Source organism: Aethalodelphis obliquidens, unplaced genomic scaffold (assembly GCF_003676395.1).
Source record: "Aethalodelphis obliquidens isolate GAN/ISIS:26980383/991018 unplaced genomic scaffold, ASM367639v1 scaffold53, whole genome shotgun sequence".
NCBI lineage: Eukaryota > Metazoa > Chordata > Mammalia > Artiodactyla > Delphinidae > Aethalodelphis > Aethalodelphis obliquidens.
The window spans coordinates 594,689-621,925 of NW_020837997.1; the positions used below are offsets into that span (position 1 = coordinate 594,689).

Sequence of the window (27,237 nt, forward strand, 5' to 3'; positions counted from 1 at the left end):
TGAGCCTCAGCAGAAGACGGACTCGCCAGCCCTCACAGTGGATGACTTCCCCTCCCTGAACAAGAGATGGGATAGTACCAGGGATCTGCCTATCACCAGACTCTGGGCTTAATAAACCAGCTGAATGAAGGGATGTAATAGACCTCTGGGAGGGACACTGAAGCCTGCAGTTGGGGGGGAGGGGCCTGGACATACCCCTTCCCCCCCAGACTCCTCCCCCTCAGAGTCCACTCAGCCATGGACTTTGGACCTGGACAAGAGGAGAGAAGCCGCACTTTGTTTGGTGTATCTGATTTGGGATTCTCAGTTTGGAAATGGAGTGCTGGATGGGGGTTTGATGATCTCCAGGGGAGCAGCTGAGAGAAGAGAAGAAAGGTAAGGTTTGTGTCTCATTTCCCACTTGGTGTCTTGCTGCTCCTGTGCAGAAAATGTTGAGTGGGGTAAGTCTGGGGACACTGTCATTGAGGAGTTGCCGTGATGGGAACCCTTACCCTGAGGGGTACACAGGAAACTTCACCTCTCCTTCACTCTCTGGGTGCAGGCTTGTTCCCAGCTGCTCCTTACCCAGGTAGCATTACCTTGTAAGGGGTTGTGAGCAATGGCAATTGTGAGGTTAGTCCAAGGAGAACATGAAAATTATTTAGGCCTCTGAAGGGAGGTTGTGTTAGATTACTTGTAAGGGCTTTTTCAATGCTGAGGTAGTAGGATTCCAAGCCAGTTTGGGCTAAGCACAACACTGGAATGGATTACCCAGGCTGAGGCAGGCTGCTGTGTTTTGGGCAGCTAACTGAATAGAACTGCCTTGGGGGGCAGGTAGCAGATGGTCTAGGTAACCTCCTAAGTTGCCTCTCCTCCTTCCTCTATAAGGGAGTGTAGGCCATGAAACCTCATGGTAAGAGCAGAGGAACAGAACACAGGTTTGGGAATCAGGATTTGTGTTCTAGCTCTGCTTTTCTTAGTGTACACCCCTAGGTATGTTGGTTAAGCTCTGCCATGTTCTCTTCACTTGCAAAATGGGGATAACTAACTTTCCAAGCCCCTCACAGGTTGTTCACAAGGAACAAATGAAATGATAGATTTTGAGAAGTATCCAGGGCCATGTACACGTAAAACAGTAACATTGCCATTGCTTCATATGCTTGTATAGTTACATAGAGAAAAACTCTAAATTAGTTTTGTTCTTTTATTGAACTAGGGTTCTGGCAAAAGCCTTATTTGTCCTTAATTAAAAGCCTGCCCTGAATTTGTCTCATCCTGTTGCTGTTAAACAATACCTGGGATCATGAAGTGGTGGCAAAGGTGCACGGGTTCAAGGAGAACTGAAATTGAGGGATTCTGCCAGATACCTTGTTGGCTCTCAGAGCTCTCCAGTCAGCTTGACAAGTGTGCCTCTTTGGGGTAGCAGATTAAAGAGGGGTGGAGAAAAGCGGAAGTCTCAAGGACCGAGTGTCTGTTTAGGAGATGGAACCCTGGGCCTTTCCTTCCTGTGCCATATCGTGGTCTTCTCTCCTGCTCTTTAAGATGCCAGTGTTTTTCAGACTGTCATTTTTTAGCCCTCTATAGGCTGTTCATGGTTACCTTACTTTCTGCTCACTCCTCCTTTGAACTCCAGTTTACCTCTGCCAAGATGCCTGCTTTTCTCAGTGACAATAACAGTAGAAGGGAGAGGTGTTGGGAATTTTGATAGACAGTGGGGTCTGGTGGCCTGGGCAAGGGGTAGGAAGCTTGGCTTCTAGCATTTCTTTGCCTCTCACTAGATGTGTAACACCTGGGCATCACATACACTGGGTTCTGGCAACAATAACAGAGGTCATTTGCAAGCTGAAAATCACATATTTATGACTTAATTTCTTTTTTCCCTTCCTTCCTTGCCATAGGAGTCCCTGAGTCCCCCAGGGGCCTGAGGGCTGGGCAGGCAGACCTGGGTGGAGTTCCTGGCCCTAGATGTTTCTTCTCTAGTCTGATGCCTCAGGTAGCCCCTTTGAGGCCAGGCTTCTACTTTAGAAGGTCTGGATTTCAGGGTGGGCCTGTCACCTCCCCTAGCTTTGTCCAGCAAATTCCTGGTGCTAGTCTTTGCTTAGATACCGGGATCACAGTGATCCCTCAGGGATGTGTGGTCCCAGGATGCCTCTGCAGCCCTCATCGTGCCTGGGAGGACGGTGAGTGCTTCGAAGCACTTGAAGTACCACAGAGTCGTGCTGTATTTGTACAGTGCTTACATTATGTGAAGTGTCCAGGCTGTTGTGTTGTGTAAGTTTTTCGTCACCACATTGTTGTGGGGAGAACAGAGCAGGGATTATTCTCCCAGTTTGATACTTGAGGGGAAGCTACAGAGAAGCCCTGATTAGGAAGGGCTTGCCCAAGTGTGGAGCGGCAGATGCTGTGATTGCCTGCCCAGTGCTGTGCTGCTCCTACAGCATCTGACCTGAGAAGGGCCATTCGGATTCTGCTGCAAACCTCCAGGGAGGGGAACTCAAGTGCCCTGTCAGACGGCCTCTCTGCTAAGATGTTTCTTCCCTGGAGTGAGCCAGAATTCCTCTCTCCTGTTGTTTCCACCAAAAGCAGTAGCCCTGCCCTCAGCCTGACCCTTCCACAAGACAGTGCTCTCAAGACAGTCACAGCCTTCTCACAGGGGTACCAGGATGTCAGGGCACAGCACTCATTGGGTGTCCAGCTACTTATCCACAATGATAGACTGAAACCACATGTTGTGTGTGTGTTGTAACTGAATTTATTTATACCCTTTTTTTTCCCAAAAGGAACTGTAGGTGGCTAACCAAAAGTTCTATTTCACAGACACTGCTCAGTGATTATTGTATTAATCTTTTTTCTTTTATCTTAATGAACTGAGTTTCTGGGTCTTTATGGGGAGAAGGGATATTGAGAGGAAGGGAGAGGGAAAAATAGATACATCATTGATTTAAAACTTTGCTTTTACCACTACTGATGGTTTCAGAGCATGAATTCTTAAGTTCAGAGCATGAATTCTTTCCAAATTATACAAAAATTCAGGGTATCTTAGGCATTGTTTATGGGAGGGTAGTTTCCTGGAACAACTTTCACTTCCTTCTTATCTCTCCTCTCCTCTTTTGGAAGTAGTGGGGGTTGGCTGGGGCCAGATCTTCCTATTCCTTCCATTTTCACATAATCCATTCCCAGTTTCATCCCCAGAATTCAGGCACCTGGCTCCTTGTTTCTGCCCTCCTTCCCCTATAATCCTTCTGCCTGAAACCTCCATCAGGAGCCCAGGACCTCTTTTCCCAGGTCAGTTTGGCACTCATCACCCTGTTTCTTGCCTCTCAGACCAAATGTTTTCTCTTGCTTCCATCCAAGAATTCAGCTCATTCTTGTTCTCTAACCAGGCCCTTTGTTTTGGGACAGTCATGGAATTTCTACTCTTAGATCTTCCTGTGAGCCTTGGAATTTAAACAGAGGACTATAATGATGGTGCGAGAGTTTTGGTACACAGTTACCTGTCCTGTTCCCCATTGAACAGCCTTAGATGGAGAAGGATTATTGGTAGAGGTGGGAATCTGACATCTCATGGGCTGGTTGGTTTCCCCACCTTTCAGCATCCCACTCTGGCCTTTGTCCTGGGACAGTGATTTTAGCTCCTGATATCTTGGCCCTACAGTGTTTCCCAACTTTTTACATTTTAAGAAACTCTGGTTTTCCCTCTTGCCTTGACATGGAGTGTTAGTATGTAGGCCTTCCATGTCTCCTACCTGAGGAAAAGCTTAGAGAAGGGGCAGAGGTACAGAAGCATTGGCTGCTGGCTGGCACATGGGAGCTGGTTGGCTCCCATCTCCTGCCACAGTCCACACAATCAGCTAAACTGGAGACCTTGCACACACACACACACACACACACACACACACTCACACACACACACGTGTCCAGCCTCACTGAGGTGTCAGCTCTTCTTTCACTCTTCTCCTTCAGGGCTGGGCTCCAACTGCAGGATTTCCCTGCTGCCCCACTGTGTGCCTGTCATGCTGGACACACAGCTATAACAAAGAGCACTTGCACTCAAGGCTGCATGAGGAGAGGGAATGAGTGCCATCTTTGGAAGCAGGAATGCCTGGGGCTAAAACTTGGCCATGACCCTCATTAGGTCTTGTGACCTTCAGCAAGTTGGCACTTAGCTGGAGTCTCAAACTCTTCATCTGTAGAATGGGATGACAATGTGTACTCTGCAGAGCTGCTAGGAGGGTTAAAGGAGAGGCTGGGGGTGGGGCAGGATGCAGGTCTGGCATGTGATGGCCTCTGTGCAATTTTGTTTTAGCTCCTCACCCCCACGCAGGGAACTTTAGGGCATGTCCTGCCTTTGTTTCTCTAAAACCCCACATAATTCCTAGTTTCACCTAGAAACAAGTTAGTGAGTGAAGTCAGTAACCATATACCACAAAGTTCTGGCCTGCTCTGTGCTCTGGAACACAGGGGAGGGAAGTGGGTGGGGGCACGTGCTGGTGCCAGAGTGTGTCCTGATCACATGGTAGCGCTGGCCCTGGACTCAGTCCTTCTCAGGAAAGTCATCTGCATGAGTAGCCGGTAGTTCTCAGCTCCCCACCCTCACTTGTTAGGGTCAGATACGGACATCTAGGCTTTTCCAGGGTCCCCCCCTCACCCCCTTTCACAGGGCTACCACAAAGCCTGATTGAGGCCTTTTCTCTTCAGGTCTGGTGGGTCTACCCTAGGGAAAGGTCTGTCTCTCTTTGCTCTTTTGCTCCAAACTAACAGCACTCATTACCCACCCCGAAAGGAAAAAACAAACAAAACAAAAAACAGGAAGAAAAAAAAGCCAGCTTGCTCTTTCTCGATTTTGGCTGCAGGTGTTTCCTCCTTGGCTTCCTTTTTGGCATCCTGGTTCGTGTTCTTACTTCCCTGCACCCTCTAGCCTCTTAAATGCCCTGGACTCCTCCCTCCTGGAAGCCAGGGGTTGTGGGGAGGATCCTTGGCTTTGGGTTTGGTAAACGCACTACTGAGGCAGGCTGCTTGGCCTACCTCTGGCAGGGCTCTGCCCCTCAACCCCACGAGGCCCTGGGCTCTGGGGCTGGGGAGACGCGAGAAGTCTGACTGGAATGGGCTGAGTGTGGTTGGGTTGATGGGTATAGACCCGTGGAGTTGCGATTGAGAGCGGCAAAGGGCTCAAAGGTAACAGCTGTCTCCATAGCATCTCCAGAAGTTGGGGACCCCGGAAAACTTGGGGCGTCCAGACCGCGAGTCCTTCTGAGAGGTCGAGCGTTGGAGGCGAGCCGGGGAGAAGGGGTCCCGGGCGAGTAGGGGCAGCCGGCCCCGCCCCTCGGCCTGCCCCGCCCCGCCCTCCCCGGGGAAGGGCCACGTTGCCCGCCCGGCGGTCCGGCCCTCGAGCGCCGCAGGAAGAGCCTGCCTGGCGGAAGGTGCCGGCGGCCTCCGCGCTAGCGCCTGGAACGCGCCGGGGCACCGGGCTCGCTCCCCAAGCCCCGGGGCGGGCCAAGTTCAGGGCCGGGAAGTTGGGAGGACCTGGTGAGTGGGGGCCGGGGAACGCCAGCGTCCGTCAGTTCTGGGGCTTGTCCCCGGAACGGGACCGAGGTCTGACTGAAGGAGGCCCCGCAGGAGCGGAGAGGGCGCTCCGGAGCTCGAGTCCCGGCTTGGGAAGCTGTCCCTTTCCGAGCCCTCCGTGTCCTCCGACAGCCCCGGTGCCCGAGAGAGGGACTTGGCTCGGGCCGCCCCGGGTCCCGGCCACGGGCCCCTTTGGAGCCGGGAAGTGGAGCTCTGCGTTCCGCTTTCGGAATCCCGGGCCTCCAGCTGGTGAGAGAGGGCGGGCTCCGCGGGGAGGGGGCTGGTTGTGAAACTCAGCCTCTGGGCCGACGTGGGTGTGGGGCCTGGAGGAGCTGGGGTCGCTGGAGAGGGTTTGGGGAGCGGAATGCGAGGGGCCTTTCCCCAGACCCCACCCGCGCGTCCATTCCAAAAGTTACTAGGGGTTCTTTCTCCTCTGCCGGGAGGAAGAATTGACTCGATGTGGAAATAAGTAAATTGTCAAGAAAACTTTCTTGTACTTGTTTGCTAATGTGTGTGGAGTAGGGGGGCCCTGAGACGTGCAGGGCCCCATCTTATAAACCCTGGAGCACAGGGGCTGTGGCCGGCTGGTCTGTGTCCCCACGGGACAGTGAACCCTGGAGTGAGGCTCCACCTTGGTTAACCTTTGACCCTGTGATGTGTTTAATTAGTCCTCCCTTTATGAACATCACTGGCTGAGATTGTCCAGCTTTATCTTCTGTCGTTTATAATACTTTTCAGACCATGTAGACTTTTCTTTTAGATGCTTACATCCCCCCTGCGTCTGCCTCGAACTGTGAATCACCCCTGCCTGACCCCATTACCCGAGACCATTGAGGCCTCTCGGATCTCCCCTGTCGTTTTCTCAGATTAGAAGGCAATGTAGTATGTCTAACCTCAGTGGCCTATGTGACAGGTTAAACTCATTTCCTGTTTGGGACACTGGGGAAATTGTCACTGTCCTTTTCATCATCAGAGCCCAGGGGCCTTGGAGATGATCCAAATCAACCCTCTCCCTGTTCAAATGAGGGAACTAAGGCGCAAGTGACTTGCCCAAGATTACTTGGTTTCCCAGGGCTTCATGCTTTTTGCTGCACTAGCATCATATATCCCTTTAGCCTGCATCCCTTTCCTCTAGGTCTTATTCTCTAAGTCCTTCAATTATTTAGTGTATCTTCTCCGACTCCCTTTCAGTTCTAACATCCTTTTGAAATTATGGAGCCTGTACAAGGTACAGGAATCTAGCAGAGGTCTAATGAACAAGAAGGTGATTCAGTTAGGTCTCCATTATCTGTGGCATGTTCTATGCTTTCTGGTTTTTTTCAGGCAGTGCTTTTTAATGTACTAAGCAACACAGAGACAGAAAGGAAGGTCTGTCAACATTCCTTCAACTTGCATACTTTCTAAAAGCTAAATAAGACTTCTCCATTATTGCTTACAGTGAGAAGTTGACTATCTGGTGTTCTTTTGCTGTTCAAGAAACATTTTCTTGTCACAGAGAGAGAACTGGCTAGAGAATACCATAGGAATCAGAGTTTTAAAAAGGGATCTCACAGCTCATAGGCAGTTTTTCAAAAGAAGAAACTGAGCTAGCTAAGTGTCCATCAACAGAGGAATGGATAAGGAAGATGTGGCACAGATATACAATGGAATATTACACAGCCATAAAAGGAACGAAATTGGGTCATTTGTAGAGACGTGGATGGACCTAGAGAGTGTCATACAGAGTGAAGTAAGTCAGAAAGAGAAAAGCAAATATTGTATATTAACACGTATATGTGGAATCTAGAAAAATGGTACAGATGACTTTATTTGCCAAGCAGAAATAGAGACACAGACATGGATAACAAACATGGACACCAAGGGGGAAAGGGATGGGGTGGGAGGAATTGGGAGATTGGGATTGACACATATACATTATTGATACTATGTGTAAAATAGACAACTGATGGGAACATATGTATAGCACAGGAAACTCTACCTAATGCACTCTGGCGTTCTAAATGGGAGGGATATCCAAAAGGGAGGGGCTATATGTATATGTATGGCTGATTCATTTTGCTGTGCAGTAGAAGCTAACACAACATTGTAAAGCAGCTATACTCCATAAAAAGTAAAAAAGAAAAAAAAGAAGAAGCTGAGACCCACGGGAGTTGGTGGAACCTGCCCAGAACCTCCTGGGTTTTCGTTGAGGGTCTTATTCACTAAAAAGGCTCACTCCTCATCTCCCACCACAGTGCAGATGTCTTTGTACTTGGTGGTGTGGACCAGCTATGTGACTTCCCTGAAGGAGTTGTGAAAACTCTGGCAAAAAAAAAAACTACTGTGAGTTTGTGCCTTGCAGGCAAATGTCATTAATAACAGAACATCAGGTACTCAGGTCAAGGTTAAGGACTGTTGTTCTATTTTAGAAAAGAAAGATGTAGCAAATTGTACTTTCCCAAAATGGCCACAACTTTAAATATCCCACTCTACATTGTTACAATAGGACATTGCCCTCCTCCCACCCGGTGGTGGGGAGTCTGTGTTCCTTTTCGCTTGAATGTAGGCAGCGACTCGTGATACCCCTGGCCTGTGAGTAAGTCAGAAGTGATCCAGGGCTTCCCAGGTTGAGAGTCCGCCTGCCGATGAAGGGGACAAGGGTTCATGCCCCGGTCCGGGAAGATCCCACGTGCCGCGGAGCAGCTGGGCCCGTGAGCCATGCGCGTCCGGAGCCTGTGCTCCGCAACGGGAGAGGCCACAACAGTGAGAGGTCCGCGTACCGCAAAAAAAAAAAGAAGTGACCCAAGGTTTTGGATCACTGTGGTTTTGCTCCTGGCCTTTCATGTACTTGCAGTCATATGTGGCTGGAGTTGGAATCATCTGGAAGGCTTCCTCCCATGTCTAGTGGCTGATGCTGACTGTTAGCCAGACCTTAGCTGCGGTTGTCAGCTGGAATACCTAGAGGTATCCTGTCCACATGGCCTGGGCTTCCTCTTACTTTGGTGGCTGGGTTCCAAGAGCAGGCATCTCAGGAGCACCAAGTGGAAACTGTATTGCCTTTCATGAACTAGTCTTGTAAGTCACATAATCATCACTTCCTCTGTAGTCACAGATCAAAGAGAGGGAACATAGACCCCATCTCCCCCAGTCTAGAGGGAGGAGCCTCATTGTCACTTTGTAAGAAGAACATGTGGGATGGGATATTTGGTAGTCATCTTCGGAAAATGTAATCTTTCACTGTTAGGCTGCTAGTTTGGTCTTCTTTCTCCCCGATTTAGTGAATAATGCAAGCAGCCCTCCGTCTAGTTACTTGAACTTCGTACATGTGCCAAGCACTGTCATAGGTATACAGATCATAGAGCCTTTTTTCTAAGGAGTAAGGTGAGAGCCAGGTAAGTACAGCCACAGGTTCTGTTACAGTGTGGAGAGGAAAGACAGGAGGTATGGAGAGAGTACGGTGGGAGTATAGCTGTGGGAAGCCTGGCTCTGCCTGGATGTTAAGGACCTGGGTTCTTAAGGATGTATAATGCTTGTAGGTGGGGCTTTGGATAATATTTCAGGATGCGGGACCAGCCAGAGGAAAGAAAGCAGTGTACAAAGGGTACTTATTGAGGGAGAAAGTAGCCTGTTGAGGCCAGAGTACGGGGTTCATGGGATTAGTGGTTGGAGGTGAGGTTGAAAAGGAATGTTTGAGTCAGTTTGTTGTGAAGGCCCTGTGTGTCATAATAATAATTTTGAGTTCTAGTCTGTGGGCAGTGGCAGTATGGTTTTTAAGGCAGGTTAGTGTTGGGACCAGTTGTGTACTTTAAGAAGGATGCTCTGTTACTGTTGGGAAGATTGCTTAGAGGGGAGCAAGGTGTGTGATAGGTGAACCAGCTGAGGAGCCACATCAGGAGTTCAGTATTTAATAATAAGGAAAGAGAGTTCAGCTTAAAGCGTTTGAGATCTTGAAATGGGATGATGGCAGTGAATGGGTAACTTTCTCTTCCATTTTCATAATTCTGAAATTCTTGGGGCTGGGTATGTTTCAGAATTTAGAATTTTTTGGATTTAAAAAAGATGATCTGGTGCATTTATGGTGTAGTGAAGGTCTGGAGCAGCATACGATAATCCAGCATGTTTATTTTCTGTAGCAAAACATATGAATGGGCTAAATAAAGACTGTAAGTAGCCTCACATTAGATCAGATTTCTCCAAATGAGGTTAAGCCAAACAGGTGTGGAAAACTTGTTTTTCAGCACTTTTTGGACTTGGGAATTGCAGTTAAGTGATTGTGGGTGTGTGGCATCCACATGGAAGCCACTTTTTTGTTGCAGGCAAATCTGAATGTCGAGGATCTTAGCATAGCAGCTTGGCAGCACTGGGGGAGTGGGTCCGCCTCCTCAGGTAGCTGGTGGTAGAGGGGATTTGACAGATGTTGAGCACAGCGTTGTGCTGGTGCTGTTGGTTGTGAAGGGGAGGTGGGCCTCACAGGGTCCGAAAGCATCAGGGAAGGTGTCCTGGCGAGGTGTGAGTCAGAACACACTAGGTGAAGAAGAGAGAGAAGAGCCGACCAGGCATACTGGCACATGCACAGGCCCTGAGGCAGGCTCGAGTGTTTGGGTCCTGGAAGGAATCTAGTAGAGTGGAGTAAAGAGAGCCAGCGAGAGAGGGGACTGGCTAGCGATCACGTACTTCGGCAAGATAAGCAAGTCCTGTTTGAGAATTTAGAGAAAAGGGTTGTGGGGTGGAGAACAAGGGCCTGAGGGCTAAGGTGGAGGCCTGGCTGGACTGGGGCAGCTGTTTCCTGTGGGCTGTCTAACATTTCTTGAGGTTTATAGACTTGCTAGGAATACAGTCTGCAGAGGGGCTGAGAAGATTGCTTTGATCTGCCTGGCTTAGAAGGTGTTGGGAGGTCTTCCAGGCCTCAGGGTAGTGGGTGTGGGCCACCTAATTCTGATGTCTGGAGCAGGGTGCAGGGTGGAGAGGATGTGGTCCCATGGGGTTTTGCTACCCCTCTGAGAGCCTGCTGGTTTGAGGTGGCTCATTGATAAGTCAGAGACAAGCCTGCTCCTCCGGCCCTGAAGCCAACACTTCGGCTGAAGGAGTCAGTTTCCTTTTCTTTCCCCCATCTCTTTATCTAAAGACTATTCCTGCCCAGTCAGTTGGGAGGCAGGATGTTGGGGGTTAGGGACTCCAACATTGACCACATCCTGAGGGGGGAGTGAGGAAGAAACTGGAAATCGGTGTGTGTTTCTCTTCTAGGAAACCCTAATTGGCATATGAGCACTAATAAAATGGAAATTTAATGACACAGTAAAACTGAAATGGACTTGAGGTTTCTGAGAAGACTGCTGCGATGGAGTTGTGAGGGTGGATGGTTTCTAGGAGGAAGACAGGGGGTGGTAGTGCTTGCAGGGGCTGGAGGGGTCTCTGAGGAGGGAGGCAGAATCCATTCCCGTTAGAGACTCTTAAAGATCAGCCCTTTGATCCTTGGATACTGGATCTGCCTGCTCGAGAGTCCAGGAGCACAGAGATGAGATCTGGGACCCAAGATTTTAGCTAGGGTTAGAGAACTGGTCTGTGAGGCAGAGGGGAACTGGCAGAGCAGTCAGCACAAGGGAGTGCAGACCTGAGGCTTTGGGATATGAAGTGTTGAGACCAGAGGCAGGAATGCCAGGGAGAGAGTTGCATGGTCAGGAATGGCAGCTGTCCTGGAATGGGAGGGTATGGTAGATCCTTTCAGTAATGAGGTCTGGTAGAGTGAGGGAGTTGGCAGGACCATGCCTTTTTCTTGTTAGATGTGTGTCCCAGTCCCTTCCCAGAGCCTGGCAGAGAGCAGGTGTGTGATGCATGTCATGGTGTGATTGAGGAGTTCAGGAAAAATGGATTGTGTCCCAGTTCTTCTTACTGATGTGCCCAGCTGGGGCCATATTGGATGAATCTAGTCAGAGCTGTGGGCTATGTCCCTATATTTGATTTTAAGAAATTTTATTTGACAGTAACTTCAAACTATAAAAAAGTTGCAAGAATAAAAATGGTATAAGAATACTCATATTCCCATTACTCAGATCCACCTATTAACATTTTGCTCCATTTGCTCTTCATATACATACATGATATTTTTGTTCTGAACCATTTGAGAAGTTGCATCTACCATGGCCCTCTACCCCTAATTACTTCAGCGTGTATTACCTAAGAATTGGGATATTCTTTTATATAACCACATTATGGTTATCAGTCAGTCAACACTGATACTTTGATCTACGGTCTATATTCTAATTTTGTCATTTGACCCAATAATATCTTTTTTAAAAAGTTTTATTGAGGTATAAATGATATACAGTAAACTTTACATAGTTAAAATTGTAAGTTTTCATAAGTTTGTACATATGTATATACCCATGAAACTATGATCCCACAAAGTTTCCTAGTGTCCCTTTGTAATACCTCCCCTGATGTTCTCACTGCCCCCATCCCCAGGCAGCCACTGATGTGCATGTACTCTTTCACATCTTGAATAATTATTTTGAGATTTGTCCATGTGTCGTGTGTATCAGTAGTACGTTCCTTTTTAATTGCTGAATATTATTCCATTCCATGGGTAAACCACAATTTGTTTATCCATATTCCCATGTTGATGGGCATTTGAGTTGTTTCTACTTTTTGGCAATTATGAATAAAGCTGCTATAAACACTCCATATAGGTTTTTGTTTGGACATATGTTTTCATTTCTCTTGGGTCTGTATGTAGGAGTGGACTTGCTGGGTCATATGGTAACTCTCTGTTTAGCATTTTGACTAGCTGCCAGACTGCTATAAAAGGACATTAGTTCCATATCTCACACCATATACACGAATTAACTCAAAATCGTAAACCTAAATGTACAACCTAAAACTATAAAACCTAAAAAAGAAAACATAGGGAAAAATCTTTGTGACTTTGGCAAAGATTTCTTAGCTACAACGCCAAAAGCATGATTCATAAAAGAAAAAAACCCTGATAATTGGACATCATCAAAATCAAGAACTTCTGTTCTTCAGCTGACTCTGTTACGAGAATAGGACAAGTGTTTGAATTTTTGCCAGTCTGATGGGTGGAGAAATGTTATCTTAGTATAGTTTTAATTAGAATATTTCTTATGAGTGAAATTAAATACCTTTTCATATGTCTAAGGACCATTTTAATATTTTTGTGTGTGAGTTGCCCTAGTCATATAGACAAGAGTTTGGGCCTTTTTTCCCCTCAGTTTTTAAAAAGTCCTTTGTCTGTGAGGGTATTGGTTTATTATTTGTGATGTATGTTGCAAATATCCTCTCCCAGTTTGTTATTTGTCTTTTGACTTCGCTTATGGTGTTTTTAGCCATGCAAAAATTGTCTTATTTATTACTGCATCTGTATTTTAAGTCATACTTAGAAAGCCTTTCCCTACACTAAGGTTACAGAGGAATTGACATACATTTTCTTTTAGCACTTGTATGGTTTTATTTTTCTCCTTAGGTGTCTAGTCCACTTGGAATTTATTCCACTTGGAATTTATTGTGTACGGATCTTATTTTTTTCCCCCAAGTAGCTATATAATTGTTGTAACACTATTAATAAGACCATTTTTTGCGCCAGTAATTCTAAATATCCCCTTTGTCATACATTAGATTTCTGCGTGTAGTTGGGTGTATTTCTGGCGTTTAAATTCGATTCCTTTGGATGATCTGTTTGTTTACATACCAGCACCACATACCTTTAATTATAGAGGCTTTGTAATGTTTAGTATGTTAATATCTGGTAGGGCTAGTCCCTCTTCACTGCTCGTTCGTTTTCATCATTTTCCTAGATGTTCTGTTATGAACTTTTGTCTAGCTCTATAAAAAAGTATTTTTATTGAGGTTTTTGATGATGCTGAGATGCCCTAACCAAGAACAAGGGATATTTAAGTCTTATTTTGTGTCTTTTCGGGAATTATAGGTTCGTGTAGATTTTTGAATATTTCTTGTTAATTCCTAAATAGTTTATCATTTTCATGGCTATTATAAATAGGGTTTTCTCATTTGTTGTTTTTTTAATGAGTTATTATTTGTGGATATGAAGGCTATTGATTTTTGCATGTTAATTTTTATATCCCACTACCTTGCTCAATTCTTTGATTGTTTAGGTTGGATTTATCATTGATTCTCTTAGACTTTTCCAGGCATATTCTCATAGCATCAGTACATTGAGATACTTTTGCTTCTTCTCCACTTCCTCTGCCTATGATTGTGTTCTGCAGTCCAGTTGCATTGGCTGATCCCTCCAACAGAATGTTAAATAGTCGTTAGATCTGGGGTGGCTTGGCTTTGCTCCTGACCTTCGTGAGAATGCCTCTGGTGCTTCTTTATTAGGTAAGGTGCTGGCTTTAGCCCTGAGGTGTGATATTAGAGTTTTAAAATCAGTAATCTTTTTTTTTTTTTTTTTTTTTTTGCGGTACGCAGGCCTCTCACTGCTGCGGCCTCTCCCGCCGCAGAGCACAGGCTCTGTGCTCCGGACACGCAGGCTCAGCAGCCATGGCTCACGGGCCCAGCCGCTCTGCGGCACGTGGGCTCCTCCCGGACCAGGGCACGAACCCGCGTCCCCCGCATCGGCAGGCGGACTCTCAACCACTGGGCCACCAGGGAAGCCCTAAAATCAGTAATCTTTGGGTAGTTTGATTTGAGGCATGAGAGGCAGGTGGTCTAACCCCTACCTCTCCTAAGCTCTGGAAAGAAGATGATAAACAAAATCTGTCAGGTAGGGAAGGGGGAAGTGGAATTCCTTTGCTTCCTCTCTTCCACCAACATCACTCTCTACACCCCCCCCACCCCCCACCCCCCCCACCCCCCACCACCCCCCCAAAAAAACCACATTGCTTTTCAGAGGACTCATGAACTCATTTTGGAGTGCGGGAACATGCTCTCCTAATCCTATTCTTCCGCAGAGATTGACCCTCCAGATTAGGGAACAGGCAGCTATCTTTTAAGAGAGCTTTGGAGTTAACGTCCTGGCCTTCCTTGTCCTGCACTTTTCCATCTGTTTCTGCGCCCCATTCTTCCACTCCAGGGCAGCCCCATGCCTCGTGATGATGGTTGTTTTTCTCCTCTCCTCAGGTGCATGGCTGCTTCCTAATCCTGGAGCCCAGAGGAAACATCCCTAGAACTGTGCGCGTGTGAGCCAGGCAAGCCAAGGGCAGCCTTGAGCCCCACCCTTGCCCGCCTCCCCCGCGGGGGCCAGGATGCTGAAGAAGCAGTCTGCAGGGCTCGTGCTGTGGGGCGCCATCCTCTTTGTGGCCTGGAACGCCCTGTTGCTCCTCTTCTTTTGGACGCGCCCGGCGCCTGGCAGGCTGCCCTCAGACAGTGCTCTCGATGACGACCCCGCCAGCCTCACCCGGGAGGTGATCCGCCTGGCCCAGGATGCTGAGGTCGAGTTGGAGCGGCAGCGGGGGCTGTTGCAGCAGATCAGGGAGCATCATGCTAGGTGGAGCCAGCGGTGGAGGGTGCCCACCGTGGCCCCGCCTGTCCTGCCGCGCGTGCCTGTGACCTCTCCGCCAGCTGTGATCCCCATCCTGGTCATCGCCTGTGACCGCAGCACCGTCCGGCGCTGCCTGGACAAGCTGCTGCATTATCGGCCTTCGGCCGAGCACTTCCCCGTCATCGTCAGCCAGGACTGCGGGCACGAGGAGACAGCCCAGGTCATCGCCTCCTACGGCAGCGCCATCACGCACATCCGGCAGCCCGACCTGAGCAACATCGCAGTGCCGCCCGACCACCGAAAGTTCCAGGGCTACTACAAGATTGCCCGGCACTACCGCTGGGCGCTGGGCCAGGTCTTTCACACGTTCAAGTTCCCAGCAGCCGTGGTGGTGGAGGATGACCTGGAGGTGGCTCCAGACTTCTTCGAGTACTTCCAGGCCACGTACCCGCTGCTGAGGGCCGACCCCTCCCTCTGGTGTGTGTCCGCCTGGAATGACAACGGCAAGGAACAGATGGTGGACTCAAGCAAGCCTGACCTGCTCTACCGCACAGACTTCTTCCCTGGCCTGGGCTGGCTGCTGTTGGCCGAGCTCTGGGCTGAGCTAGAGCCCAAGTGGCCCAAGGCCTTCTGGGACGACTGGATGCGCCGGCCAGAGCAGCGGCAGGGCCGGGCCTGTGTGCGGCCTGAAATCTCCAGGACGATGACCTTTGGCCGCAAAGGTGTGAGCCATGGGCAGTTCTTTGACCAGCACCTCAAGTTTATCAAGCTGAACCAGCACTTCGTGCCCTTCACCCAGCTGGACCTGTCCTACCTGCGACAGGAGGCCTATGACAGGGATTTCCTTGCACGTGTCTATGGTGCTCCCCTGCTGCAGGTGGAGAAAGTGAGGACCAGTGAGCGGAGTGAGCTGGGGGAGGTGCGGGTGCAGTACACGAGCAGGGACAGCTTCAAGGCCTTCGCCAAGGCCCTGGGAGTCATGGATGACCTCAAGTCTGGTGTCCCCAGGGCCGGCTACCAGGGCATCGTCAGCTTCCTGTTCCGGGGCCGCCGTGTCCACCTGGCCCCACCCCAGACCTGGGACGGCTATGATCCTAGCTGGAATTAGCAGCACCTGCCTGTCCCTCCTGGGGCCCCTCCTGGCCTATCATGGCCTAAGATGGGACCGTAGTCCCTGGGCTGCATCATCCTCTCTGTGTTTCTCTCTTGTGTCCATTTATCTTGTTTTTTTTTTTTCTTTCTTTTTTTGAGTGGCATTCAAGTGCACAGATGATAAGGTGAGGGTTATTCTCCCGTTCTCAAGGGGGTCAAATCAGGGGAATCTTTCTGGGGTATGTTGGGGGAGTTATTAAGCAGGAAACCACTGTGTGGTAGGGAGAGACTTGGGCTCGTTGGGGCCACAAAACCCACGTTCCAGGTTTTCTCCCAGGACATCTGTGGAGAGGTTGGCAACTTTAGTTCTCTTGATCAGGCCTCTTTTCCCTGTCCTGGCTATTCTAGCCAGAGTATGAGCCCTCCTCCTGTACCTGTCCCCCACCATCTCCACCTTCCCCCAACTGGAGCAAGGTGGGAGGCTGGATTATGTGAGAAGGAGATGTATTTGTGGCCAAAATGAGACTAACCAAAGGGGTTTCATCATCATCAGGGTCTGGGCAGAGCTGTTAGGTTGTCAGGGTTCACTCCCTCCTGCCTGTATTTCTCTTCTTCCCCCTCTCGTTTATCCCTGACCACCTCTCAGCTCTTCTTTCCCTGCAGCCTAGCAGTTCGTGATCCTAAGATGAAACGGTGAAGGGGAAAAGCAGAACCTCTCCTCAGCTCGCGCGCTGGGGTGGGGGGAAAAGCCTCGGGTGCTGGGGCGCCCCTCCCTCATCCTTCCTCCAAGAAACAGACTGCCCCCTATCCGGTCCTTTCTGAAAACCAATCCTTTCCCTGTCACTCTGGGACGGTTCATGCTAGCCCGGCCCGTGGCTTCTGGAGGCCCTCTCAGTGTGAGGTAGGGCAGCCAAGACCGTTCAGCCCAGCCTCCTTCCCTTCTCCCCCAAGCATTCCCTTCCCGTGTGCACAGATTAGGACGCAGATGGAGGGTTGGAGAGCAACATGTGTGTTTTTCTTTCTTGCCTGACCTCAGTTCACGGAAGAAAGTTGAAGCTACAGAATTATTTTCAAAAATAAAGCCTGAATTGTCTGAAAAACTCTGTGTGTTTGTGTGTCCTGGTAAAGGAGTTGGGGGTGGAAAAGGGAGGAGAAAGGTGGAGGAAGCAAGGAAAAGAATGAGGCCTAAAGGAAGGGGCTGCACAGGTGAGAGGAAGGAGGTCAGTTGGAGGAAGGAAAGCAGATGACGGGAAGATAGGAGCAGGGAGTAGGAGAGCTAAGGAGGGGCCTAGGTGGGAAAGAAAGGCCAGGCTTGGAGGTGGAGAGGGCCCAAGGCTTCACTCCCCCAGTGCTAATCTTCTCTAGAGGTGGGCAGTGGGGCCCTCAAGCCCTGGTCCGAGAGAGAATGCAGGCAGTCCCTCCTGAAATGGGCACCTCGGGTGGGATGCCCTCTGCTGGCCCAGGCAGCATTCGCTAGGCATCCTCCAGCACATTCCAGGATGCAGAGCTGACAACTGGATCAACGCTGGCAGTAGCACTAAGAGTGTGAGCATGCCTTTTACACTGCCACCCAAGACACCCACACGTAAATGGCAAACTTTGCCTGAAACTATCCTAAGAGTTTCTATTTTCCACTATTTTTATTTTTTTTTTAATGCTGCTTGTGACCTACCAACTTGATTTCATCAGTGGGTTTGAAAACCCTGAGCTAGGTGACTTTGTTGACAGAAACCATCCTCGAGCTTCACACCAGATGGATGAGTTGTGGAGAAGGGGGTGTCACCAGGTCACTGAGGGAGCAACTCTGGCCTCACTTCTGGGCTAAGGGAACCAGGGTCAGACATTCATCTTAACCTTTTAGATTGTTGTAGAGCTAGTTTTGTCTTCCCACGTGCTCTTAGGTGGATGTTTAAACCCTGTTTGGGAGTAGAGAGGTGATCATTAGCTGTGATTGGCAAGGCTCTCCGTCTCGACACAATTGGGCCAGGTGTGCTTTGGCTGCCAGAATCCATGTTCTTAGCACTAAATTAACAGTTGCTTACCAAGTGCATTGTTCTGAGCGCTCCACAAATTAGAATGAACTCCTTTAATCCTCAAAGAGATCATGGGTAGTTAAGTATTGCTCCGTTTTACAGGTGAGGAGCAAACTGGGCGCAGACAGGGTCCTTTGCCCAAGGCCACACACCTGGTTGGGGTGCAGTCAGGATTTGAATGGAACCCATGTTAATCACTACTTAATCAGGACCCTCCCCTTTCCCTCCTTTACAGCCTTTCCTCCAAGGCCGTCTCCTCTGCCTCCCTTGTACTCTGATCTCCCCTCCCACAGGCTCCAGGTTGGTGGGTGGGCCTGGGCTCCCAGGCCAAACAGCAGGTGGGGGTGGGAGGGCAGCCCTCCCAGGGAGATTGTAGAGGAGGAGACCCTCTGAAGATTCAGGCTGGTTTCTCAGGTTTGTCCTTAAGTGAGGAGCACTTTCAGGGGTCTCTGTGTCCTGTTTCTCTTTTGATGCGGGTCCCCAGAGAGGCCACATTCACTATGCCAAGGCATCCTCAGGTGTGATTCATGTGTGCATGGCTGCCAGCCCTCATAGAGCATGAACCTCCTGTGGATAACAAAGAAGGCGGACATACCACATGGAAAAACATGGTGTCATTAGATCCTTCAGAATTCTGCTAACCTTGACTTTGGAGATTAAAGATAATACCAAAGAGCTCACCCAGCTCAACACGGCTCCCCGGCCAGGTGGGCCTGATCTCGGGAGAGGGCAGTGAGTGGTGGCTTAAAGCAGGATCTTAGTTCCCTGCCCAGGAATTGAACCTGGGTAACCTGGGTGAAAAACCAGGAATCCTAACCACTACACCACCAGGGGCTAGAGACTAAAAGCAAAGTTCCCCTGGCTCTTGCCCCATTTGAAAAATGAATTTCTCAATGAGGAAAAAAACTGTAAAACACAGGTACAGAGTTTATTATCAGAGACACAGCATAACATGTGGGAGAGCACACAGAGAAACTGTTGATTTATTTAAGACAGAAGCAAGGCAGAAATATACACCAGGAGAGAAAGGGTGTAGGTGTCCTCCCTGGTGGGGAGAAGCACAGTAAAAGGGCAGTTAAATCATTTATACAGGGCAGTTTTTCCCGGTCTCTGTTTACCTTTGGCCAATTATCTTGTTTCTTTTCTCACACCTGACCTGCCCTAGGACCCTCCCCATAGGCGTGCACAACATTTTGCCAAGATGGATTCCAGCACAGAGGCCTGTGGGAGTTTTGGCATCACTATTGTGGGGTGGCGCCCCCTCCTTTTTGACCCCCTAGGAGCCTTTCTGCGCATGTGTAGTCAGGGAGGTCTCCTTGGTCTCAGGAATGGTCATCTTATCTCTTTACTCCAGCAGAGCTCAGCTCCTGCCTTTAACTTTGGCCTTGGAGTGTCTAGGGAAAAAAAGCTCCAATTTTACTCCACTTGGCAAACACCAGCTGTCCAGCCCAGGGGCCCCTCTACCTCCTACCTCAGGCCCTCACTGAAACGTCGGTGACCGACTGGCAAGGCGCTTGCAGGTTGCAAGTTCCCGTGGGCGGAGGGTTTGTCGGCGTCTCAGCTGCCCACAGGAGGCCTCACGGGGACCTGGTGCGTTTGTGGGCCCAGAAACGGCTTGAGCCATCCCACCACTCCTGCGCCTTGGCCTTGGCCCTTCAGCCTCTGCCAGGGACCCAAAGCCCTTCCTCCTCCATTTCCTGCCATTCTCTCCAACCACTGGTGTTTCCGCCTTCCCTCCACGGCACAAGTCTCTTGGCCTAGGTCCTCTTCTCTTATCTGGGTCATTCAGGTGGGATTCTATTTGTGGGCTGAGTCATCCCGGTGTGGACGGATGTGTTGGATAGAGTCTCTGGCCAGGGTCCCCCTGAGCCTTGGGTTGATCCCCTGGAGTTTGTTCAAAACCGGACCAAGGCTGGGGGGTCGTACCTGGGGGCGTGGTAGGGGGCCAGGTGTAGGGCTGACAGCAGAGTTGAGGATGGGGATTGGGACCGGTGGAGCTGGGGTGGGGGGAAGGGGAGCTTAGGGGGTGTGTGTGCTGAGTTTAGATTGTTAGATGCAACAACCTTTTAAAGTGAAAGGTGGGCTTCCCAGGTGGCGCAGTGGTTGAGAATCCGTCTGCCGATGCAGGGGACACGGGTTCCTGCCCCGGTCCGGGAGGATCCCACATGCTGCGGAGCGGCTGGGCCCGTGAGCCATGGCCGCTGAGCCTGCGCGTCCGGAGCCTGTGCTCCGCAACGGGAGAGGCCACAACAGTGAGACGCCCGTGTACCACAAAATAAATAAATAAATAAATAAAGTGAAAGGTATCATTTCCTTTTTTCTTGTTACAAAAGCGAAATATATTCATTTCAGAAAGCAGATAATAAAACATTCACACGTACATACCACCCCCCCTCCCCCAGTCCCATCTCTGTTTACTCCTATCAGGCATCTTTCTCCTATATGTAGATAAATCGGTAAATCATCTATAAAAGCCATAACTTTACATAAATATTTATTTAGCTTTATGTAAGTTAAACACTTACATGTAACCATGTCAAATATTCACCTTCACCGTAATTTTCATCATTTACCCTCTTCCTTAAATATCTTTAACAAACACTCGGGACTTCAGGCTACCTGAAAGGATTTCCTTAGCGATCAGGGGTTTGCCTACAGCCCAGCCGGGGCCTTGAATCTCTGTCTGTTCTCCCACACACCCTCCACCTAGGAGCAGAGGTCAGGGCCCTTGCTGGTATGGGGACAGACACCACATCTCCTGTGTCTTGAGGCACAGAATCTTGCTTGACTGTTTTCCAGTGCTTCTGCACTTTCTCACTTCTCTGATTAAATCTGCTCTTTGGAACTCAGGGAAGGCCTAGAAAATGAAAAGCTTTTTCACAACAGGAGTGCGGGTGGGGGTGGAGATCTGTCCCCAGAAAGGCCCCACGGGGTCCTGCTCTCTTTCACAGGGATCTGTGTCCCTTCCAGGAGATGCACTTGTATTAAAAGCAGCAGACTTTTACCTTATAGGGTATCGAGTCTGGTAGCCAAAACACAGAAACGCAACACGATGGTGGCCTAAATAAGACGTTTTATTCCTCATTCACTCAGAAGTCCAGGTGGGTGGTATTTTGAGGCTGCTACAGCAGATTCACACCCATCAAGAACTCAGTCTTCTGTTTCTTTGTCCTACGATCTTCAACACATGGTTCCCGGCACCCAGTCCAAGATGGTGCCCTGGCTCCAGTCAGATAGGAAGGAAAGAGAAGGGGAGGGCAAGCCTCTTTCTTTTTAGAATGAAACCTAGAATTTGTGCATATCTCCTTCCCTCATCTCCCAGTCACCAGAACTTGGTCTAGTCCCCCCAGTTACAGGGGAGACAGGGAAATGGAGAGGTAGCCGTGTGTTCAGCTAAAACTTCTCTTACCGTGGTGGTACTAGCCACCTTGGCCTACATGAAACCACGCAGTGGGCAGGAGTGAGGCCCCAGGTCATGAAAGGGGAGCTGGGTTCTGCCTCGTTTGCTGGACTGCACAAATTCTGAGCCTTGAGCTGTGTGGAGCTGCCTTGTAAGAAGCCCAATGACCCTGAGACTGCATTGCTGGAGAGGCTGCAGCCCTGTGAGTCACCCACATTGCATCTCCAGCCCGGGGGTGGGTGGGGTGGGGTGGGGTCCTTGGACGTCTGCTGCTCTGCTGACACCTACCTGAAACTGCATGGGACACCCCAAGTGACAACTGCCCAGCCAAACACTTCCTGAATTTATGACCCACAAATAGGGAGTAAAATAAAACAGTTGTTTTATGATGCCAAGTTTTGGGGTAGTTTGTTAAGGGACAGTGGTACCTGGTGGTCTTAGGTACTATGTTCTGTCGCTGAAATGTAAGATTTTATGTAACCAGAAGGGATGTTTAAACAAATATCTTGAGAATAAGAATTTTTTAACGTTTACTCACCAATCCCTAGGGGTGAGGATATTGCTATCTAGGAGACTGGCTCTATTTTTTAGGTAGAAGTGGTCCTTGAATTAATAGATGTGAATATCTTTTATTTCCTCCCCAAGCTTTTTTTTTTTTCAAATTTATATTCAAAATATTCCCCAAGTTTTTATTATGAAAATTTTCAAGCCCATAGAGAAGTTGAAAGACTAGTACCAAGAAGACTCATATCCCTTCCATTGAGATGATATGACAATTAATATTTTGTAATATGGCAAATATATATAACTTTCTATACCCTTTGACAGAAAGTTGCAGAATAAATCTTATTTTCACATAATTTTGGTGATCTTATAAGTAGTGTATATTTGCATTGTATAACTCTTGTAAGATGTAGAAAAAGAAAAAGAAAACAAAGTTCATCCATAACCCTACTGCCCACATTAACTGCCTTGAAACAAGTTTTTAATTTGCATTTGGTCTTCATTGGGCAGGGGCGCCCTCTGCTGACAGTAGTGTGAATTGTCAGGGAGTGGAATTTTCATTTACATCGTCTCTTGGGGACTTTGGTTGCATTGATTCCTCAGATTTATGAATAAATCAAGAAACCTGAGTTTCTGAAACTGTAGACCTGAGCCCCATGGCCACCTACCTGGGGATTTCATCAAAGTCTTGGGCGAGGCCTCACCTGAAACAGCTAGTCTGACCTACCATTCCTTGTTCTATTGCTCCCTTTTATGGTCCGAAAGAGATGGACATCCAACCCCAATCCACACCCTGGCAGTTCTACATCCGGTTACACGGCACACACATGTGGTTCCAACACCTCTCTCCCCAAACTGAACAGACTGTTTTTTCCTATATTCTTTTTATCCCCTTCCTTTGATTCATCCTCCCTATCCCCTTTTCTCCAACCACATCTTGTCTTTATACTTCCCACCTTCTAGGGCCTCTGGTGTAAATTCACTTCACATTTGGTCTTTTTTCTATCAACTTCTGCCTTACTGAAAATTAGCAAATTCACGTATTCACATTTATACAACAAGGCCTCTACAAGATTTATAAAAAGAATATTCTCCTTCTCTCCCTTTCTATTCTTCCCTCCCTCCCTCCCCACAGGAAGTCACACTTTCCCTGGAAGTAGCATTCTGCCTGTTGCTTCAGGAGTTCCAAATAGCCATGGCAGTGAGCTCACACTGAATTACCTTGTTGCCTGCCTCCATTCCACGCTAGACAGGAACTGAAGTGATTTTAAAGTTACAGTGAATGAATAAAGTAATTAAACATTTTCAAGGTTGATTGTCATACCCCTTCTATCAGGAAAAATTCAAGGAAAATAGTCTGGCTTTGTGGTAAGAGTGTGGGGAGAGGAGTGAAGGAGGGAATGAGCATTTGAACATTCCAAACACTGGAAGCATCAATGTAGAGTGGGCTGACATGCAATGAAGAGATGGGACCGTGTCACTCTCAGCTTTTTTTGGCCAACAGTCTTGTCTTGCTGCCTCACTTTGCCTTATGTCACACAGCTCCTTCTCAAGGGGCTCCACAGCCTCATACTATGGAATGTGAAACAGTCTCAAACCCTCTGCTTGTTTGGCACGTGGCGATCCATGACATGACATCTAGAGGAGATGCATCTCTCTCAGTGCTCTCCATTTAAGCTGACCTGGACCTGCTCTCATCTTACCTCCACTAGCAGGTGGGAAGCCTTCTTAAGTAACTGACCTCTGCCACTGCTCACAATGTCAGACCCAGTTTTCAGTGGGTACCAGACAACTGCCCTGCCTCAGGCCACACAGAGTTCTTTGAGCTACAAACCTGTGGAAATAGACAAGCTCCACCTAGACAGGCCTCCGACCCCCATTCTTGTTTTTCAAAACACCCTCCTTCCTGGTCTACTCCGATGTTCGGCAAAGTCACATAGACAGGGAATACTTTTTTTTTAAATTGAAATATAGTTGATTTACAATATTATGCTAGTTTTAGGTATACAACATAGTTATTTGATATTTATGTAGATTATACTCCGTTTGAAGTTGTTATAAAATATTGGCTATAGTCTCCGTGCAACATATTATATTGTATCTTATTTATTTTATACCTTGTATTTTGTACCTCTTAATCCCCTACCCCATATTGCCTCTCCCTCTACCCCTTTTCCTACTGGTAACCACTAGTTTATTCTCTGTATTTGTGAGTCTGTTTCTGTTTTATTACATTCGTTTGTTTTTAGATTCCACAGATACATGAAAACATGTACTATTTGTCTTTCTTTGACTTATTTCACTCAGCATAAAACTTTCCAGATCCATCCATGTTGTTACAAATGGAAAAACGTCATTCTTTTTACGGCTGAGTATTATTCCATATTATATCTATCTATACCTATGTCTATAACTAGGTATATAATTATATGTATAACTAGATATATAATTATATGTGTGTATATATATATACCTATATATATAACTATATATATCACATCTTCTTTATTCATTCAACCATTGATGGACACTTAGGTTGCTTCCAAATCTTGGCAATTGTAAATAATGCTGCTATGAACATTGGAGTGCATGTATCTTTTTGAATTATGGCTTTTGTTTTCTTCAGATATATACCCATGATGGAATAGCTGGATTTTTAGTTTTTTGAGGAACCTCCACACTGTTTTCCGTAGTGGCTGTGTTAATTTACAAAACTGTCAACAGTGTATTAGGGTTCTCTTTTCTCCACATCCTGCCAACACTTGCTATTTTTGGTCTTTTGATGATAGCTGCTCTGACAGGTATTAAGTGATCTCTCATTGTGCTTTCGATTTGCTATTCCCTGATGGTTAGTATGTTGAGCATCTTTTCGTGTGCCTGTTGGCCATCTGTATGTCTTCTTTGGAAAAATGTCTATTCAGGTATTCTGCCCACTTTTTTTTCACTTTGATCTCTCAGATTCCTTTTAATTAAAAAAATTTGAAGTATAGTTGATTTACAATGTCGTGTTAGTTTCAGGTGTACAGCAAAGTGATTCAGTTATATACACACATATATCTATATACATATATATTATTTTTCAGATTCTTTTCCCTTACAGGTTATTACAAAATATTGAGTATAGTTCCTCGTGCTATACAGTAGGTCCTTGTTGGTTATCTATTTTACATATAGTAGTGTATACGTGTTAATCCCAACCTCCTAATTTATTCTTCTCTCCCTTTCCCCTTTAGTAACCATAACTTTGTTTTCTGTGTCTGTAAGTCTACTTCTGTTTTGTACATAAGTTCATTTATTTGATTCCACATATAAACAATATCACATGTTTGTCTGGCTTACTTCACTTAGTGTGATCATCTCTAGGTCCATCCATGTTGCTGCAAATGGCATTATTTCATTCTTTTTATGGCTGAGTACTATTCCATTGTATATATATACCATATCTTCTTTTTTTTTTTTTTAGAAGGACAATACCATTTATAACAGCTCCAAGAAAATAAATACTTAGCTATAAATCTAACAAAACTTATATAGGATCTGCATGCTGAAACTACAGAATGCTGATAAAAGAAACCAAAGATGTAAATAAGTGAAGAGATATATCATGTTCATGGATTAGTAGACTCACTATCATAAACATGTGAATTCTCCCCAAACTTATATAGATTTAATGTAATTTCAATCAAAATCCCAGCAGTGTTTTTGTATAGATTAGCAGATTCTAAAATTTATACAGAAAGGCAAAACTGATAGAAAAGCCAAAATAATTTTGAAAAGAATAAAGATGGAGAAATCACACTACCAGATTTTTTTTTTTTTTGCGGTACGCGGGCCTCTCACTGTTGGCGGCCTCTCCCGTTGCGGAGCACAGGCTCCGGACGCGCAGGCTCAGCGGCCATGGCTCAGGGGCCCAGCCGCTCCGCGGCATGTGGGATCCTCCTTGACCAGGGAACGAACCTGTGTCCCCTGCATCGGCAGGCGGACTCTCAAGCACTGCGCCACCAGGGAAGGCTCACTACCACATTTTTAAGACCTATACAAGCTACAGTAATCTTGGCCATGTGGTATTGGTAAAAGGAGAGACCCATAGATCAATGAAAGGGAATACAAAGTCTGGAAATAGACCCATACAAATATGGCTGATTGACTCTTGACAAAGATACAAAAGAAATTCAGTGAAAAAGAATAGTCTTTTAAACAAATGGCTCTGGAACAACTGGACATCCATCTATATGCTCCCCAAAACAAAAAACATAAACCTCACATTTTAAAAAAAATTAACTCAAAACATATCATAAGCCTAAATATAACATATAGATCTATAAAATATTTAGAAGAAAATATAGGAGAAAATCTTTGAGAACTGGGGCTAGACAAAGATTTCTTAGACATGAAGCCAAAAAAAGCACAATCCATAAAAGGAAAAAAGTTGATAAATTGGATTTCATCAAAATTAAAGTTTTTGCTCTGTGAAAAATACGGTTAAGTGAATGAAAAGACAAGTTGCAGACTAGGAGAAAATACTGCAAAGTAAGTATCTGACAACAGATTTGTATCCATAATACATAGAGATTCTAAACACAACAGTAGGAAAACTAACAACTCAATTTAAAAATGAACAAATGAGGGACTTCCCTGGTGGTCCACTGGTTAAGACTCAGTGCTGCCACTGCAGGGGGCACGGGTTTGATACCTTGTCCCCTGATTGGGGAACTAAAATCTCACATGCCATGTGACATGGCAAAAAAAAAAAAAAAAAAAAAATCACAAGGCACATGAAGAAAGAGGGAATCATGGCCCAATAAAAAAGGAACGAAAAAAGAAAAAGAACAAATGAGTTGAACAAACACTTTGCCAGAGAAGATACACAGATGGCAAGTAAGCACATTGAGCAGATGTTCACCATCACTAGCTATTAGGGAAATGCAAATTAAAACCAAGATGAGAATTCACTACGCGTCTATTAGAATGGCTAAAATAAGAAGCACTGACAATATCAAGTACTAGTGAAGATGCAGCGCAACCTGTAGCTACCTTTTTGCTGAATAACAATTTTTTTCTCAAACACACTATAAAAATACACACTATATAAATATGTTTTTATAAGAGGTAATATTTTGACATTGACATTGTGGTTTCAGGCAAAGACACACTCACCAGTTGACTCAACACAACAGTTTCTCATCAGAGAACATGTGGAACAAATTTAAATTCGCACCGTATTTGAATGA

General features: G+C 47.1%; 1 protein-coding gene across 2 annotated transcripts; it reads left to right on the forward strand.

The window, feature by feature from the left end:
• The first annotated feature begins 262 nt into the window (after positions 1–262).
• MGAT1 (alpha-1,3-mannosyl-glycoprotein 2-beta-N-acetylglucosaminyltransferase) lies at positions 263–17,169 on the forward strand. 2 transcript variants are annotated; one of them, XM_027084463.1, is made up of 2 exons: positions 263–375; positions 14,617–17,169. In XM_027084463.1, exon 2 carries the CDS (start codon positions 14,742–14,744, stop codon positions 16,083–16,085), a length of 1,344 nt encoding a protein of 447 aa, XP_026940264.1. In that variant the 5' UTR covers positions 263–375; positions 14,617–14,741; the 3' UTR covers positions 16,086–17,169. The 2 variants fall into 2 exon arrangements, with proteins under 2 accessions (XP_026940264.1, XP_026940266.1); XM_027084465.1 differs by lacking the exon at positions 263–375 and adding an exon at positions 5,358–5,505.
• Positions 17,170–27,237: the final 10,068 nt, after the last annotated feature.

Excerpts from the sequence above, each read along its gene's own strand:
- MGAT1 (XM_027084463.1), top strand. The coding sequence starts at position 14,742 with ATGCTGAAGAAGCAGTCTGCAGGGCTCGTGCTGTGGGGCGCCATCCTC.